We start from the raw sequence: 19,732 nt of genomic DNA, 5'->3' as shown, positions 1-19,732 counted from the left end.
ACCTCTGAATTGTAGTAGAGTAGAAGTACAAAGTAGCATAAAATGAAATTACTCAAGTAAAGTGTCTCAAAATGTACACTACTTGAGTAAATGTAATTAGTTACTTTACACCATTGACCATAAGTATTGGTAAGAGGCTATGATTCCTTATTCTTCTTGCTACAATGCTTCTGTGAACTGTGAATATTACTTTTTTTAATTACTTTTTCTCAAAACAAGATGTAAGTAAGTTCAGTGTCATATACTGCTCATCAACTTAAATCGTGGCATAAAAGGAAAATACTCAAGTAAAGTATCTCAAAATTGTATTTGAGTACAGTACTTGAGTACATGTCTACTTAGTTACTTCCCACCCCTGGTCAAATGAATATAAAGCTCACGGTTGTTGGAGAGTTTTTAGCTCGGGCTCTGGTCCTCTGTTCGAGTTTGCCCATGAACGATGGAAGCGCGCTCCCGACGCTTCAGGTGAATGAGAGGGAAGCAGAGATACGGCTCACTGTGCGTCGCATTAAAAAGGAACAATTAGAGGAAAATGAGTTGTGTTACGTCGCTTGGGGCGCATACTTTTATGACAACATATCTACTCTTCGTGATGGGATGCGTTGCACAGAAAGTAAGTTGACATTTGTTGACAATAAGCTGGCAATACAAGCTTTTACCTCCAGCCCTGTTTGAGTGCCGTGCTCACATGCAGAGAATCAAGACACGAAGCCCGTGCGTAAATCTCGATATTTAACAGCGTTTGCTTCTCAGGAAACATTTTAAACACCAGGGGACTTCGAGAAAGTTATTTAAGGAGAAGTCAGGTGCTACTTAACATTTCGGCATGCATCTGACACACAAAGAAACACTTTATTCTACTACTTTGTACATTTAATTGTAATTCTGTCAACTGTTTTGTACTACCACAGTACAGTAGGCTAACGTGACTTAGTTGTTGGCGACAGCCATAACACCACGTATTGAGGCACATTGTTAAGATGAAATTGTAATATTTTTATGTTTTTGTTGGATAACATTTTTTCCGATTGTATCAGAAGATCACTCTGCCTCGAAACAGCTTTAATTCCATGTATTACACTATAGGGAAGTTTGGTAGATGGTGATAGACTTTTAAATGTACAATTTCTACAATTGAGTTTGGCACACGTTTTGTTGGGTGAAAGAAACGGACATGACATTACGCGGCTTTTGTAATAGCGAAAACTGTGTAGAAGACAACATATATTGCATGAAGAGGTTATCAAAATAGTTTTGTTGTAAGCTTGTGATTTGAAACTTTGTAAGTTAACACATCCGCCTCATGTCGCCAATGCAGGTTTCTTTTTAAAGAGCATGCGGTTTGCATCAACATTTCTATGTGTCTTTCTTATTTTAATAACAAACGTCCCATGTGCGTATTTCACAGTCAAAAACAGTGAGGTGGTCTAAAACGTTAGCCATAGCCTTAGTGTTTTAATCACCTTAAATCATGAATTACTTCTTTTTTGTACAACAATGTGTACATTTGGTTAGTCATTTAAACTGCCTTAAATATAACTTTGAAAGGAAGATGAAGCTATTGGAAATTCAGACATGTATTCGTGTATTCATTCAGGTGCACCGCTTTTTATTCATGACCAAGTTAAAGGCTGTATTGTAATATGTTCAGGGCTTTTTAAAGGGATGTTTTGAAAGCACAGGCGTGTGTGGATGTTACTTCACTTCACAGAGTGAGAGAATGGCATGCAGAGTCCAAACTGCTGAAATGAGAACCACATTGAGGGCACGTAAACCTTGTGTTTCACTCTCATTCAGGTGAAATCCCAAGCTCTGACTTGCAAGGAGTTCAAGTTTGTCTCTGATAAAACAGGAACCTAAACTGTCACAAGTTGCTTCTCTGTCATGTTTTCCATTCAATCAGGCTGTGATTCATGTTGGACATGTTTTAGCCTCTCCTGTGGTGGAGTCACAGCTTCTGCCAGGTTGTTGAGGGTTTTCTGTGTTTGGGTGATTTAGAGTTGATTGTCTGAGGTTTAAAAGTTGTTTGGATGCCATAACCTGAGGTGGTGTCACTATAATTTGTTTTGTTTGGATACCTGCTCCATAATTATCACTATACATGCAACTTAGGGTAACATGACTGTTGATGTACATTATCTGGAACTGAGTGTCATGTTAGAGAGTGACATTGGTGAGCCTCAATACTTGCTTTTAAAGAAAGTAAAAGGGATGTCTAATCGCTCAAAACAGAGGAAACTGGTAGATACATCGAACTCGTGTGTGTGTGTGTGTGTGTGTGTGTGTGTGTGTGTGTGTGTGTGTGTGTGTGTGTGTGTGTGTGTGTGTGTGTGTGTGTGTGTGTGTGTGTGTGTGTGTGTGTGTGTGTGTGTGTGTGTGTGTGTGTGTGTGTGTGTGTGTGTGTGTGTGTGTGTGTGTGTGTGTGTGTGTGTGTGTGTGTGTGTGTGTGTGTGATAACTGGTCCGTTAGTATATTTTTGAAATCTTAGAAAGATAAACTAAGTTAACCTGTCTTGCAAGACACGTTTTGTTTAGGAGTGAGAAACCCTCTTTTTGTTTGAACCTTTTTCTCCTGTTTACTAGTAAGAGTAGGTGAGAAGCCTGTATTTGATTTTATTTGTTTTATTAGGCAAGTTTAAGGACTCTCTGTAAAGACGTTGTTTGTTTGTTATGTTGGGGTTGTCTCACCTCTTTTTGAGTTATTAAATCTCAAAAAGCTGATTTCCTGTGTCGTTTACCATTTCTTGGAAGTGGGAAGAGTCTGGAGAGGGCAATTTTATGCTGCGCCTAGGTTCCCCTAGATCTGGGCGTAACAGGCAATGGGAAAAAACGAAGACTTTCTTAAAATGTCACGGATGCAATTCATATTTTACACCTTCTCCTGCTACATTTTGTAGTAGAGTGACTTGAGTTAAATCTGTAAAACCCATTTTCAGTCTTTCCCTCATCATCTGTTGTTTTTGATGTATGTGTGATGCCCCGACATGTCCCCCTTCTGAGACAGCGGCTGGTATCACAACACGGAGGGATTACCCTTGACACAGATCTCCTCCGGGACATCAAGACCACATAGTCAGCAAGGAGAAGCTTCCACCTGTCAAGAGTCATCCTCTTCCGCTGATGGACAATGGCGGCGCAGCAGCACAGTTCTTGGAACTGGACAACAAAAGCTCTTGGTATATTGAATTGTCTCCAGCTTCACTTCCTGTGTTCATAGGGTGCTCACTATCTTTGCAATTATCTGCCTGAGGGGGCGCGGTAAATGATGTCTTTGTCCTCTGCTCCCCTTTTGTATTAAGTTGATTTTTGGAACAGCATAAACAAGTTTGGAATTTATTGTATTCCGCTCAAAGGAAAATAAATGGCAGGCATCCTAGTTTTTAGTTCACAATTCAGCGCTGTGGATGATGGAGTATGATTTGATTTCTTTATTGCTCAGCTCAGGTATAATTTTCGATGGATAGAGGGGACATTTATCTCCAATTTGAGTTGTAGGACCCCAGTGAATATGCTCTCTCCTTTCATGAATTATGTGACCACGGTGTGTCGACAGATAAACATCTCAGTGTGTCAGAGTGGGATTAAAGAGCCAGGGTCAGAGACAGGCTGAGGGACAAAGAGAGAGTGAAAGCTTCCTGTTGATGTGCAGCGGGTTATTCAATAGACAACATTTGCAATATCAAAAGTTGAAGATGTTATGTCTGCAAGTATTGGATAGTTTTCAGGGGGCTATCTTCTAGAAAGGCCACTGAGTTTATGGAGGATTTTTGTATTTCAAAATAAAAGCCCTGGTGGCTGCATTCGGTAAAAACATTTGTTTTACGTTCTTCTTTAGAAGGTTTTACATTGTAAAGGCTGTCGGGATGTCCTGATTAATTTATTTTTGGTCTCGATCCGAGTACTTAAAGGTAGGGTAGGTAAGAATGGAGAAACCAGCTCGAGGGCGCTAGAATTTGAAAGTATACAATCTGCCCCTTCCTTCCAGAGCCCCTCCTCCAACACACACGAACGCGCACATGACCAATGAGGGCACGAGATAAGTTTGTGCATAGATGGAAGGCTGACAGGGAGGTAGGCCATCAAGTTATTTTAGCCGGCTCAGATGATTGGTCGTGCTTTTTACAGCACCACGGCTTCCACAGATGACAATTTTGTATGTATTTATTGTCAAAGCATTTCATATATTCATTGCTATCGGGATGTTAAGAGCATTCCATGGAATATAACAAAGTGTTTCTGAAGTGAATTACCTACCTCACCTTTAAAGGTAGGTAAGTTTGAGAAACTGGTTCGAGATACACTTTTTGTTATATTCCATGGAATGCTCTTAACATCCCGATAGCAATGAATATCTGAAGTGCTTTGACCAAAAATTCATAAAAAAATGTCATCTCTGGAAGCCGTAGTACTGTAAAAAGTACGACCAATCATTTTAGCCAGCCTGGCTAAAGTAACTGGATGGCCTACCTGCCTGTCAGCCTTCCATCTATGCACAAACTTATCTCGTGCCCTCATTGGTCATGTGCGCGTTTGTGTGTGTTGGAGGAGGGGCTCTGTAAGGAAGTGGCAGATTTTCTCCGGTTGTGTATTTTCAAATTCTAGCGATCTCGAGCCGGTTTCTCAAACGTACCTACCCCACCTTTAATGTTTGGTAAAGTCTGATCTGATACTTATATTTGAATAGATATTGATTAAATATGTCACACATTAAAATACCGTAGCCTTCTAAATGTTGTACATCTTAATTTGTGCAAGCTTCTTCGTTTTCCAATTACTAAAGCTCCTGATTCCAAAATATGATGTTTTTAAGTTGAATGTATTTGATCTTTATTTCAGCCTCCAAATATATTCCGGTTTTAGAGGGTTTTCTCTGCATTATACCATATTAGACTGAATTTCTCAGGGTTTTTGACTGACAAGACATTTAAAGACACCTTCCTAGACTTAATTCCACCATCTGTTGACATGTTAAAGACAGAATTACTAATCATTAATCGAGTAAATATTCAGCAGATAAATTGATAAAGAAAATAATCGAGGTTTGCCTTTCAGACAATAGAACAGTTACATTATCCGTTCAACTTACAGAACAGACTACATTTGAATGTATTTTATGAATAATACACTTGGAGTATCTTCTGTCTGTATTCCTTAAAGACTCTTGTGCCATCTGGATAACAAAATAAATCCATCTTCTGCACAAAAAGCACTTTTCATACCCAAACAAAAATGGTAGAAGGAAATCACATAAGTCCGCAGTCCGTACTCAATCTGTTCAACATGATGAAAACATTTGACAATTTCTCCATCACTTATGCTTGTCAACATGGATGTTACTCTCTTTTAAAAACAAACAAAAACATATTTTTCTTGAGGAACTATGGTTCAAAATCTTGCATGTCGTGCAGCATGTGGAATATTTCATGTAGATGCTTAGAAGTCTTTGCAGATTCTTAAAATACCTAACAGCTAAAGTGAAATAGTGTGTAGTCCAGTGGTTATCAGCGATCTAAGTGAAGGAATAACCTTGTTTGGCTCTTTTGATGCCATGGTTACACTGGGAAATGTTGTTGTCTCCATTTACCCCCTGATTGATTGCAGTTAAACTGTCAGTGCAGTGCAGCCTGCAGGAAAGGCTTCCCGCTGAGGTGCTGCAGAAGGACTAATTATCATGGATGCTTTCACATTCCAAAATCTGGAAATGATTTCTCCAAACTGGTTCAAACCACCGTGGAGATAAGGTCGTGATTCACCACAGGGTTCTCCAGACTCACTTTAACAGCTACCACAGCAGCGCTCTTTTTTTTTAACAGGAAATATGTTAATAGGTTTTTACACCACAAAACGCGGAGGAGTGAGCCTGCATGTGCACGTCCTCTCTTGCTCGCATATCTGTGCGAGTTTCAAGGAACACAGCGGTAGAAATATCCATCGTTCCACTCTTCCACAGTCTCATGATGGTTTTCTAAATCAAATGTTTATCAGACATGCAACGGCTCAAAGGGGCCTTTCATAAGTCACTCATGATGCACACGCGGTGGTCCAAATGTGCTGAGTCAGCGCTATGGTGGCCAATGAGGGCCAGCCAGGGTGTAATGAGGTCGTCACACTAGTTGTTTGTAAACTCACCCTGAACTACAGCCACTACTAATCACCAGGAGAGGCTTTCACATCTCACAGGAGATATGTAATGCATCCTCCGCTCCAGATTTTTTTTCTATTTGTAAATTTCAAAGCAGCTTTAATAAATATATTTTTTAAATGGGCCGTATTAACCTGCAGCCGCTGATTTAAACTGTCCCATTCAAACAATTGTTGCGCTCCTTAATAAGCTCAAATAGCTCTATCTTTGATTGGAAGTGTCTCATGTCTATCAGTGATTTGACAGCATCAATAGGCGCTTTCACACCGGAGTACTTTTCCCAGGAATAGTTCCGTTCGGATTTTGCGTTCACACCAAAAAGATCTGGAACTTGTTTTAGCGAACCTTTTCACCCCTTTTTAGTCCCTGCTAGAGAGCAGGGACTTTCCTGGGGAGAAAAAAGTTCCAATTTCTGATTGGCTGGGCGAATTGCAAACCACGGCCAGTAAAACTCTGAAAAGTTTTTGTGAAGCCGCCATTTTCTTTGCTCGCATCAGCATTATTAGCATTAGCATTACTAATAGGCGCTTTCACACCAAGTACTTTTCCCAGTAATAGTTCCCGGGACTTTTATTTCCTGGAACTATCTAGTAAATCGCGTTCACACCGGAATAAGTCCCTGAGGGAGCCGCTGACGTCACTACTTCTTCTTCTTCTGCTTTGGGTTTACTGGCAGTCCGCAAACAACTTCACGGTGTATACTGCCACCCGAAGTCACCGGCCGGAAGTCCCCGGAGTTGGGGACTGGCTTCCGAGTAAATCGCCAGAACGCCGAGACCTCCTCATCTCCACCGCTCCCATGTTTTCTTTTGTGTTGCCATAAGTTAGTCTCTCTCCGTTGGTGCGCTGGGCTAATGCTAATGCTAATAATGCTGATTCGGGCAAAGAAAATGGCGGCTTCACAAACAATTTTCAGAGTTTTACGGGGCGTGGTTTGCAATTCGCCCAGCCAATTCAGAAATTGGAACCTTTTTCTCCCCAGGAAAGTCCCTGCTCTCTAGCTGGGGCTGCATCTCACTTATTTTTCATTTCCTCGCTCCTCGGTCTCGGTATCACCGGAAGTTGATTTGTCTGCACCATCTTGAGTAGCGTCCAAGTGGCCTTATTTTTGCTTATGGTAACGGAGGAGCGATAATCGAGGAACCACCAGACCATTCTCCGGTGAAATCCTCAGACACTCGCCCCGCCCCCTTACTCTGTATCGCTCACTGATTGGACGATGCAGCGCACGCACTGATCTGATGCTTCTTGACATGAGAGCAGTTTCCCAGCGGAGTGAAGAAAACACATGAACTTCACGGGAGTCACTCCTCAGTTTATGCCGTGTTTTGTTTCAATTCATGTATCATTTAGTTACAAATATGTGATATATCTGAGTGGACAATCCAATGAATGTTAATCTAACTGGGTTTTGATAGGTAACATATCTCTTTTTCTTCTCTCAATTATTTTATTTATTTTGTCCACTCTAATCAATATTAATGAAACTATTGTTCGTTTATACATTTTAAAAATGGCGTTTATCTTTTTTGAGAATGAGTTCTTATTTTATTTATTTGGGTCTAAAACAGATGATACAAATGTTTATGTCATTAAATGTGTACTAACAGAGGCGTGTTTGTGAAAGGGTGTTTGTGAAAATAACGGGGAGCTGGCTGCTCTCAGACGATCAGCTGTGCGGCGTCATCATAAACGGACGTCGCTTCACGTGACGCTCCGGAGGAAAGGACGTCCCATTGCTCTTAAAACTAATTTCCCTGCTTCTTCTCCCTACTTGTGGTTTCCTTGCGTCCCTCCATGCTTCCCTGGTGGGAGGGGCTAGACGCGGGGAAACGACGCAAGTGAGGGACTCAAGGATTCCATCTAACCGAAGTGAGATGCAGCCAGGGACAAAACAGGGGTGAAAAGGTTTGCAAAAAAAAAGTTCTAGTTCCAGATCTTTTTGGTGTGAACGCAAAATCCAGGAATTATCGGAACTATTCCTGGGAAAAGTACTCAGGTGTGAAAGCGCCTATTGTCTATTTGAATACGCATTGCATTTTGACTTTATTTTTCTCCTCAGGTCTTTATCACTCAGATCAGAAACCCTGTCAGACTACTTCAAGATAATGAAAAATGAATTTGCAAACTGTTGGTCCACAAAGCTGTGCGGTGTTGTTGACGGTCCAGACGTGAGAGATTGAGTGTGATTGCAAAGCATCCTGGGTGGACTGCTGCTGCTCGAGCACTCGCCTGTGAAGCAGTGTCACTTTTCTCCCCCAGTAAACAGGGAGGATTCCTGCCCCCTTTTGAGGGGGGGGGGGGGTGGGTGGGTGTGTGTGTGTGTGTGTGGGCTCGCAGAGTTTTCACAGCGGTGTCGTCAGTCTGGGTGGTTTTAAACCCATGTTACAGTCAACACTGCAGACGTGTGTTATCTCACATGAAGGTGTTCTGACATGCAGAATTTTTGTTTACTTTTTACTTCAAAGAAAGGCCAGAAAATGAAATCTTCTTTAATATTTTTAAATGTTTATTTGTTTTAACTTAAAGCTCAGGTACACAGTTGTGTCAGAAGAGTATTCTCATCATTTCCAACATTCTCAACGCGTAGCGACAAAAGTTTGTTATAAATGATATTGATTATTTTTTTATGTAAGATAAAACTTATCTTGGAGAAATTCACAAGCTTTCTGCTGGCATTGTTTTTAGTAACAAAACAAAATGTCCCTCAGCTTCACCGGCTGCAGCATTAAAATAATGAACACATTAATGCATCCGTAATAAAAATTCAGTGTAACACATTTAATTCGGAAATTAGCTGCTGTGTAGAATCAGTACTTTTTTGTACTTAATTCTGACATATTATTAATATTGCCATTTTGTTTTTCCATCAAACGACATTACACAAATGTATACCTCCCAAAACAAGAACATACAATAAAAACGTACAATGTAGGGTACACGTTAGTTGTAACAGAGGATTTCTGCACTGCTGTAATGCTACTTAAGTCAATGATCTGAGTTCTTCTTCCTCCACTGACTCTAAAACAAAAGTACTAAACAAAGAAACCTTCTCCACATCTTTAGAGGACCCTTAAGCCGCCTCTGTGCTAATTAGACCGACTGTGAACCCCATAATGGAATGTGATGGAAACACCTTTTCTTTCAGAGATGTTCTGACACAAAGTGAAAAGATGGAACAATACCATTTGTTGGGGGGCCCCTGGGGAATGACAGCAGCTGCTCTGATGTTTCACTGCACAAGTCATGTCGGACAATTGTCATGATCAGTTGGTCTACTTCTTTCCAGGAAAACCACAACTGGAGCCACTCGGCTTATGTAAACTCTCAGCCTGCCGTGTTAGCATCGCTTCATTAAAATATTATCCCCCCACCCCTTCATTTTGCCGAGCGGCTCACCAAAACCACGGCCCTGCAGCCCATTGTTCGTCCGCTGAATAATTAGCGGCCTGCCAGTGGAGCGGCCTGTGATGTAACACAACGGAGATGTTTGGCATTATAAGAATGTCCCATTTCAATTTAACCTTTGGGGGGCCCTTTCATGTGTATTCTAGCATGCACATCCCAGAAAGGACCTCCCAACACTAGGTGGTGAGGACACTGTCCATGACACAGTTCCCTTTCATCATATGCATTATTTCACATCATACAAGAAAGTGTTAATTCATAAAAAACATAATTTAGTAATTATTTATCTGTATAAACCTATGGCTGTATGTTTGATATTAGCCTTTAGCGTGTTTTGGTATTAGCATGTCCTTTTATGTTAGGGATCATTTAAGTAGGTCACTGCTAGGTCACACCAGGCAAATAGTAAAAGCTGTGACTTCCATTCAATCTTTACGTAGCGCCCTGGTTTTGGAGTGGTTTTGACTACAGGCAGATATGTTTATGACCAGGCTAAAAATCAGGGGCCCTATTCTGCTTTTTGAGGGTTTTCCCTTTCCTGTATATAATAGAATGGGAGGAATGAAACCCTCTTTAATGGTCACACATACAGCACACACACACACAGTGAAATGTGTTCTCTGCTTTTAACCCATCCTAGTACCAGGAGTTTAGTACTAGCACAGCGCCCGGGGAGCTGTGGGGATGTCCGGTGCCTTGCACAAGGGCACCACGGCAGGGCCCAGGAGGTGGACCTCTTCAAGTAGCAGTCCACACTCCATATTTAGTTCCGGTCTGGGACTTGAACCGGCGACCCTACGGCTCACAGTCCAAGCCCCCTACTGACTGAGTCACTGCCGGACTGTTCTATAGGTTTTAGTGCATGTAAATGGTCTGCAAAGGCTAAAATCCCAAAGTTTGTCTCCCACACACTCCCCTCCTTCCTTAAACACCTCCAGTGGACTCCTTTGCTTACTTCAGGAACATATTGACATCACTATGTAACACTTGTGCTTCTATTGGCTAGCGCTCCACACATAACACATTGTAAGTGATAGGCTAAGGCGCGGGACATCTCTAAGCGGTGGCCCAATCACAACAGAGTATGAAGTAGCAGTATGAGAAAAATAAAGACCTTTTTTTATACATTAAAGCATGTAAACATGTCACAATAGAGGCAGACAATACAAATATGGGCCTAAAATGTAGCATCATATTTCATTATCGAACTTGAAGTTTGCATATTGATATGTGTTTTCTATCAAATAGGGATTTTTTTACATTATTTAGCTGGAGGATACAAATAAGCCACGTGGGTTGTCTGCCTCGTCCTGCACTGATTATCATTTGTTATGTTATTTCTGTGTATTAACAAAAATGCGATACAAGTATGCAGACTTGAGGAGATTTCGTCACAATGAGTGAGGGCCATACAATGTGACATCCATCTTCTACTACCCTTGGCCAAGCCTTTTAATTAAACGTGCACTTTAGAAACACATCAGTTCTAGTGTTTCAGCATCTTCATTCTGTTTCAAGTTGTCAATGCTCCATAGTGAATTTCCTTCACCAGCATTATCTTTTCCTCTCTAAAGGTTAATAGGGTTGAAAAGAACCGAGTTCATGGAGGTTAGGGAAAGGTCAGCCATAGGAACAAACATACATTCTCCCAGCACTGATCCCTCTCTCTGAAGGGGACACGCTGTCCTCCTCTTCCCCTTGTTATGCCCCCATATTGTGAAGTGGCTCCCCTCATTGCGCAACCTTCCTGCAAACACTGTGAACCCCAAATCGGCTTACTCTCGCTCCAGACTCAGCAGGAATGGCATTTGGCGCGTTCAAATGTCACCCGTGTAATTCCTCGCTGTACTACATTAATTTCCAAAGTGTGTGTGTGTGTAGGCAGTGCAAGTGTAGCATGCCGTGTGCCAAAGTTATTGCTTCCAAATGTCAGTAAGGAGTCGGACAACAACATCAGCAAAATACAACAATCTTAAAGGACTTTAATGATCACCATTGATGTAAGAATCGTGATAACCTGAACCGTTTTTTATGTTATGAAGAAAGAAAACATTCCTTTTTAAGTTTAATGTCATGGCACAAAGAGCTTAATGCCTTCCACGACTATACTGTATATTTAAAGCTCCCATTTCATGCTTTTCCGGTCATTTCCGGCATTACCCGTCCCCTTGTGTGTTATGAAGGTTTTTCTGCATGTAAACGGTGTGCAGAGTCAAAACCCTTAAAGTACACCCTGTAGCGAGTAAAATTCTAACACAGAAAATACCTCCCCAAAACGCCTCGTTGGTGAAACGTCATCATCCATTTGATTCTTCCGGGTACGTGCTTACGAAAGCTCGTACCCGGAGCTAAATGGGCCAATCCGTGGAGCCGTTACGTTACGTCCGCGGAGCCGTTACGTTAAGCCCCCGCTGATTGGTCCAAATTGACCAATCCACACACACACTCAGTGCAGGCAGCTCTGCCTATTTATGCTCCCTGCTGCAAGCTAATATCAGACAGTTGGGATCGCGGCGAAATTCTCTCTGCAGACCCATTCTCACAGCGTTTATCAACCTATAAACCTTTTTCTTACTCAATATCAAGCCACACTTATTGTTTTTATTTCGGCTGTGACTTTGTGTGTGTTCAGGTTGAGTTTGGCTGTGTATCACTAAACAAGGAAATCACACCTCCGCGGAGCTCAGCGCGATTCACAATTTACCGACCAATCAGAGCACACTGGGCTCACAGGGAGGGGGGGGGGAGGGAGCTGCAGCGAGCTGTTTAGTGGAGAAAGTGAATACTGCTGAATACACATACTTTTTACAGAGATGCTGTATGCGAAACCAATGTGAGTTTGGAAAATTGCACAGTATTTTTCTATTTTAGTATACCTCAACAATGGAATTATGATCAGTGGAAATGGCCATGACATGGGACCTTTAAGATTCAAAGGCTTGATTGCACAATAGCTGCAGGGTATTTTTATCAACCTCCTACAGTGCAACAAACAATGTACCTAGAGCTCAAATAAATAAATTCAATGCAAGAAGAAAAATAAATAAAGTAGTGCAAGAGAATGGTGGAGGGGTCAAAACGGTTAAATTAAGATGGAGAAATAAGAAAACAATATTTACATGTAAAATAGAGAAATATAAAATAAAATGATGTATAAGCCAATACAGTACAGTAGAATAAAGTATAGCGTATTCTATTAAGATACAGATACATGTAATTGAAACTGTGGCTTGTACTGTCTACCGCCATGGGTCATCATGCATCATTTAAAAAGGCCCTATTATGCTTTCTAGGATTTTCCCTTTCCTGTGGTGTGTTATGTAACATAGTGACATAGTAACATAGTGACATCGCTATGTAACATTGTGCTTCTATTGGCTGGCGCTCCAACACATTATATATGATAGGCTAAGGGGCGGGACATCTCTACATCTTAACATGCTTTAATGTTCAAAAAGCAGCACCTCTTTTCACCCTCCGTCTGAAACCAGAGCCCAGTCTGCTCTGATTGGTTAGCTGGTAACCGCTTAGAGATGTCCCGCCCTCTATGGTCCCGCCCCCTTAGCTTATCACGTACAATGTGTTTGAGCGCTAGCCAATAGAAGCCAGTGTAACATCGTTTTGTCACTAAGTTCAGGAAGTAAACAAATGTAATATTCAATGAAACTCCAATAAAAGAACCCATTTAAGTTGTGAAGGGTCTTGACATCTAGCTATCAACACCCAGCACACACAGAGACACAAACACACATATATTCCCTTTTGGACAGAGTTCATGCAGCCCTCCTCGCCCTCTCTGACCTGCTGAGTGTATGTTACATGTTGCCTCCTGGCTGTGAGGCTGTCAGCTGAATCAACTCTGTGGAGGGGGCTTTGCGTTTGATCCTGATGACCCGAGGGCCCAGCAAGTGGTCTTTTTCTCCAGATTGTAAAATTACATCTAGATTTGGCTACTGAAATTCTTCTGACGGGGTAAAGCCACTTTTAAATGCCTTCAGATGGGGATAGATGGTCCGTGGAGCAATCAAAGGGCCTGTCTGGCTCCAAAGACTTTCCTTGTGCCCCCGTTGCCCTTTTTTTCTCCCTTCTCGTCTAAACTGCATTCTCAATGATGCTTTAAGCCCCAGTCCAGAGCACAAGTATTGCCCCTCGGGTGTTGATTTTTTACCTGTCTGGCATGGGGGTCTGCCAGTCTGGGTCATTCCTACCGTCCAAAAAACGGAGGCCAACAGGAAAGCTCATAAACGCAGCGGCCCCCTACAGAGGTCTGGTCCTCGGCTCCCAGCCCCACATCTGCCTGTGCTCAGATTCCATGTCCTCCTCACATCCAACACACACCTGGGATGCATTACTGCCTGCATGTTTGCAGAAAGACCCTCCCCAGGGGTACCCAGGCAGACAATGCAGGCAAAACAAAGGCTTTGAGAACAGCAGGGTTCGAGAGTTGGTTTTAAATGTGTCTCTGAGTAATCAGACGACAAGTCAAGTGTTTTATTTGCTGATAAGAAGGGCTGTACGTTTTGTAAAACAATACAAATTGCGATTATTTTTGACTGATATATTGCGTTATGATAAGAGTTGGGATCATAGAAGGAAAGGCCCTTTTCTAAACTGTATTCAAACTATCATTGACAACTAAATAATTGATCATGGTGTGATTTAATTGTTTGAGGAGCTGTACCAAACATGGATTTGTATTCAATTAGATTAAATGTGATATCCTTATTCATTCCAAATTGAATGTTTTTTTTCCATGGCAGCATGTATACAGGCATTTCGTATGAGTAAAATACTGTATATCATATAACTATTACAATAAAAATACATAAAACGTAGATGCATAAAGATCCACTTTAGAAAATATATATATCAAAAGAGAATCTATTGAAAACACAACATAAAATACACAGGATAAGTTAGTATACTAGCCCAATGTTCTACAAAAAAATATAAACAGGATACTATACACATCAAAATGTGTGCACAGTAGTTGAATTTTTTTTTGTATTGAATTTAAATGCAGTGAGGTAGCATATTATGTGCTAAGTTGTAATCAAAATTACCTCTTTTAGAATAGTGTTTTTAGGCCAGGATTCTCTGCAGCTCAACAATACTCAATTCAGAATCATATTTACCAAACTACAATATGGATATAACACTTTTGATAATATTCATATGGATTGTGCAGACCTAATGATGGCTACCTTGGTTGTTAGTGCCTTACTCATCTAAATCACTTAGTCGCCTTTATCTGACAACATGACTAATGCACTGTGTTTCATATCGCAGGTATACTTTAACTGTGGTGCCAGGTTGGATGTGGTGGACGTCCAAGGCCTCATCCTGTCCCCCGGCTTCCCCTACAACTACTCCTCTGGGACTCACTGCGTTTGGCAGTTCTTCGTGCCGGTTGACTACCAGCTCATCCTGGAGATATTTGACTTTGACGTGTTTGAGAGCCACGACTCCGCCGCACAGTACTCTGCTCTCTCTCATTTCGAAGAGGAGGAGGTGGCGGACGAAGAGGTGACTTCCACTCCTGGTGGCAGCTTAGCGGCAGATGAACCTTCATTAACAGCTTTCTCAGTTCCTGTGATTCAGAGTTTCGGGGACGTTATAAAAAAGACTCAGCAATCGTCCCAGGAAGGCGAGGTCAAGCAGGTGGTGGTCCAGGAACAGTCCACAAAGATGGAGATTGCCAAACTTTCGAACTCAGCCAAAAGATCTGCAGAAGTCTCCTCTTTGCCCCCTCTTCCTGGAGACAAGGCGGTCAACTCTGCCTCCTCCTCTCACCTCAGGGAAGACCTCCACCCAAGCACAGTCATGGAGGAAACCACTCTTTCTTCCACCGAAACCCCACCTACGAGTCCTGAAAGCCAGCACTCGATTCTGAACGCCTGCCCTCACGACGTCCTTTACATCACCGACCTCATCACCTTCTCCTCCAGGTTCTGCGGGTCCAACCGGCCCCCCAGCAGCCAGCTGGTGTTCGGCTCCAGCCAGGAGATGGTGGAGGTCATCATGGAGCTCATCACCACCACACATTGGGGCCGAGGCTTCGCTCTCCTCTTCCACTACCACAACCTGACGGAGCCGGGGGGGGACCGCCGAGCCGCCGCCCCCACAGCCAGCAAGGTAGTAATCATAATAATAAATACATTTTATTTGTAAAGCACCTTTTATTGCAGCTATTGCACAAATTAACAAATCATAGGAGCGTCACACAGATGCCTATTTATTTATTTATTTATTTATTTAATTAATTAATTAATTATGAATTTTGAATGTCCATGTTTGCACTAGTGTTTTTCTTTTCAAATGTTTTTAAATATTTTGAGATTTGACGGAGCAGGGTGTACTTTTATTAGAGATGTGTCTGTGTTTGTTTTTAGAGTGTGTCAGGATGGATTCCTTGTCTTTTTATCTAAATCTAAACTAAACTAAATCTACCTACGGGTACAAATAAAGAACCTGAACCTGATGCTAAAAGTAATCCCAAAGTGCTACAATCTGAGTACCGGTACTTGAAATGGCGGCATGGCTCTCTCTCTGTACTGCAACCACTACTATTTAGACATACTCATGGCTATATTATTAATATATACTTAGACTGTAAGTGTAAATATGCACTTTGATATTGAATTGTATCTCGTTGCACTGTCATCGCTACTACCTCTGCTTTTACCACTCTTATTCTTTTATTGTGTCTATTTTTTACTGCAGTGAGAGTTGCCAAAGACATGTCGTTGTACTTTGTATGATGACAATACAGATATATTCTCGTTATAGAAAAAAGAAACACAAGTTTAATCAAAGGCTTTTTTTTTTAGGTAGACTCCCTGCTGGCTGCTGTGAGTGGAGCGGCCTTCTTCGCTATGATACTGACAAGTGCCCTCTGCGTGGCCTTCAGGTAACGGAAGAAGATACACTTTATTTAGAAGATTATCGGACAATAACTAGGAGAAATACATTACAGACAATAACCAGATGAATCAACACAGTTGGTTATTAAGTGCATTAACCCGCTTATTACACAACCACACACTACATAAACTAAGGACTTGAGTCAAATATTCATTTAAATGTATTTATTGACTTGAGAATGAAACAACAACCTAATTAAAAATGATGGCAGCAACTGTCAGTTGGCAGACTCTCTGTCTTTTAACTTATTTCCTTCACTCCCTTGATACTTACAAGTGCCCTCTGCATTGCCTTCAGGTAACGGAAGAAGAAACACTTTATTTAGAAGAGGACAGGACAATAACTAGGAGAAATACATTAGAGACAATAACCAGATAGTGGGCTTAATCGACACAGTTGGTTATTAAAGGTGGGGTAGCTAAGTTTGAGAAACCGGCTCGAGATACACTTTTTGTTATATTCCATGGAATGCTCTTAACATCCTGATAGCAATGAATATCTGAAGTGCTTTGACAACAAATCCATAAAAAAAAACGTAATCTGTGGAAGCCGTGGCGCTGTAAAAAGCACGACCAATCATCTGAGCCGGCCCGGCTAAAATAACTGGATGGCCTACCTGCCTGTCAGCCTTCCATCTGTGCACAAACTTATCTCGTGCCCTCATTGGTCATGTGCGCGTTCGTGTGTGTTGGAGGAGGGGCTCTGTAAGGAAGTGGCAGATTTTCTCCGGTTGTGTATTTTCAAATTCTAGCGCACTCGAGCTGGTTTCTCCGAAATTACCTACCCCACCTTTAAGTAGCAAGGCGGCCGTTATTGACATTTTTACACACCCAAATACTAAACAATCTAACGACTTGACTCCCAATATTAATAAAATGACGTAAAAAGTGATTCCCATCAGCCCTATCTGTAGTTTGTGTTAAGTGCTTATTAGCAAATATTAGCATACTTAACCAAGATGGAAAATATGGTACAACATAGTTTGGTATGTAATAAAAAAAAATCATGGTATAGCATATTCAATGAAAAGGCCATAGTAAGCCCTAAATAAGTGTCATAGAAAAGGTATGTTAAAATATCACAGTGTAGCATTGGAAGTAATTTCAATCAGCCACAGCCGAACTTGATGTTAGCTATCTATGCTTACAATATGAACATGGTATGGTCTGCTAGGCATCATTCGCATTGTCATCGTGAGCATGTTAGTATGCTGATGTCAGAATTGAGCTCAAAGCACTGGTGTTTTTATTATATAAAGCCTCAAAGAGTCTAAAGGAGGCTAAACTGAAATGCTTTTTTTTTTTTCTTGCTTTTTTGTATCATAAACACTATTTTTAAGTCCTGAGTTCCTTTTAAGAATTCTTCTGACAAGTCCCATAATTAAGTCATAACTTTGATTCCTCCCATTACTGAAAATGGGCTGGTCAAACAGTAAATGCCCACGCACGTGCAAACACACACACACACACACACACACACACACACACACACACACACACACACACACGCACACGCACACGCACACGCACACGCACACGCACACGCGCGCGCGCACACACACACACACACACACACACACACACACACACACACCTATCGTCACCACTCTGTTATGTTGACTCAGCTGGAAGCCTCGGCCCTGATGTGGTGACCCTTCAGTTCAGGTGGGTTTGGCTACAGTTGTGCGGCCTCCTTGATGTGGAGCATTCTCACCGTAGACTGTGAGGCATTCAAGGTACAGCACCTGGCGTCATTTCCACAAAAAACACAGAGGCGGCATGAAAGTGAAGGGGCGGGGGAGAAAAAGGGACAAGGAGAATTAAAAACTCAATGAGAGTTGTGTGCATTGTCAAACAATCAAAAGGTGTAATCTACCATCTGTTCCCTCTTGTTCATCCCAGGGGAGAGTGAACACAATCTGAGGGTTTAGTGTAATACTATCTGTTCTGACATGCCGACTGTTTAACCCTCCTTGTCAACATATATTCAAAATCCTGAAGATCTGCTGAGGTGTTAGCATTTAGCTTGTTGTGAGAAACAGCTTTATTTAATTTAATATGATTCCCGTTAATTTCAAAAGCAGCTCGCTGTCTCCAACGCCTCCGTTAGGCACAATAACTCCACAGGTTCTCACTTTTAACGACAGGGAAATTGGAAACATGTGTTCAATAAAATGTAAGTGTGAAAAGCAGCAACAACATCCAGAAGCCAGGAAACGTGTTAGCGTCAAAGCACAGCCTCAGTAGCTGGCATTCGTTCTCTTTCCTCTTCGATTGTTCCCTATTAATTTAAATGAGAAATGACTTGAAAACGACTCGCCTGCTGATAAAGGCGAAATGTTGCATGTCAGAAGCTGCAGTGAGATTAATTAGCAAGGTCTGTTCTGGTCAGAAAACAGTGGAAGGTGGACGAGAATCGCAGCAGGGGTTGCCCTCATTTGACCGGCGGCTGGCAGTGAACTCGTTGAACTGTAAAAGTAATTTTATTAAGAGGGGACTTGCTCAAGTATTTCAGCATGCTTCATTAGTTCATTTGGGCCTTGGAACATTAGAAAAGCATGGCAAAAACAGCTATTAGTCATTTTTCTAAGTCAATAAGCTAAAGTTGATAGCCGCCAGTTTGTCTCTGGAAGAAATACAGAACATGACCAGTATTGGTTTTTAATAAAGGTCATGCCTACAGGAAATACAAAGCAATGCATATCAAGTAACAAGCACTACATTTTTGACGTGTGAATGCAAGACTGTGCTCGATCATCCTCGGGGAATCTATTCAGGGGAAATAGCCACAGGTATGTTGGAGCTATTATACATTGAGTGCTAAGATGTCAAATAGTGTCCATTTTTACATTTCTGGTCAAATTGTGAAAACCAGAGGGACTTTTATTCTTGGGAAAACTCTTCCAAAAATAATTGACGTTCATAAAATCCTGTTTTTGAATTTGACTGTAATGATTCACTAAATTGCTGTGGTTTTGTGTTTTCCAGACCCAAACTGTGTCCGAAGAGAGCCAGCTCCTGTGCATCCAGCGACTCTGAGGTACGGACACTACTTCTTTCTTTCCCAGAAGTCCTCTCTTCTTCTTCTCCCTTCTGACTTATTTGTCAGTCACACATTCCTCTGTAAATGGAGCTTTAAATGGGATCTCTGGACGTTTCTTTGTATATTATTTGCCCCTTCACTGTCTAGCTCGGGTTGAGATCAGCTCATATAGTTTTGAAACAAACCTGATGATGAAGCAGAGGGATTGTAAAATATT

At 41.6% G+C, this 19,732-nt stretch overlaps 1 protein-coding gene across 2 annotated transcripts in view; it reads left to right on the top strand.

Moving 5' to 3' along the window:
* The first annotated feature begins 419 nt into the window (after window positions 1-419).
* Window positions 420-19,732, top strand: part of LOC307044728 (uncharacterized protein) — a 31,529-nt gene continuing 12,216 nt past the window's right edge. Inside the window, exons 1-4 of one of the 2 annotated variants that reach the window (XM_079690029.1) lie at window positions 420-613; window positions 14,839-15,684; window positions 16,380-16,459; window positions 19,461-19,512. In XM_079690029.1, the coding sequence (XP_079546155.1) occupies window positions 533-613; window positions 14,839-15,684; window positions 16,380-16,459; window positions 19,461-19,512 (1,059 nt within the window). In that variant the 5' untranslated portion in view covers window positions 420-532. The remainder of the gene's footprint in view (window positions 614-14,838; window positions 15,685-16,379; window positions 16,460-19,460; window positions 19,513-19,732) is intronic. The other variant, XM_079690030.1, reaches the window with a different exon arrangement.

Source organism: Notothenia rossii, assembly GCF_949606895.1.
Source record: "Notothenia rossii genome assembly, chromosome: 6".
NCBI lineage: Eukaryota > Metazoa > Chordata > Actinopteri > Perciformes > Nototheniidae > Notothenia > Notothenia rossii.
Note: the sequence above shows the minus strand (reverse complement) of the source record. Positions and strands in the feature narration are given on the sequence as shown.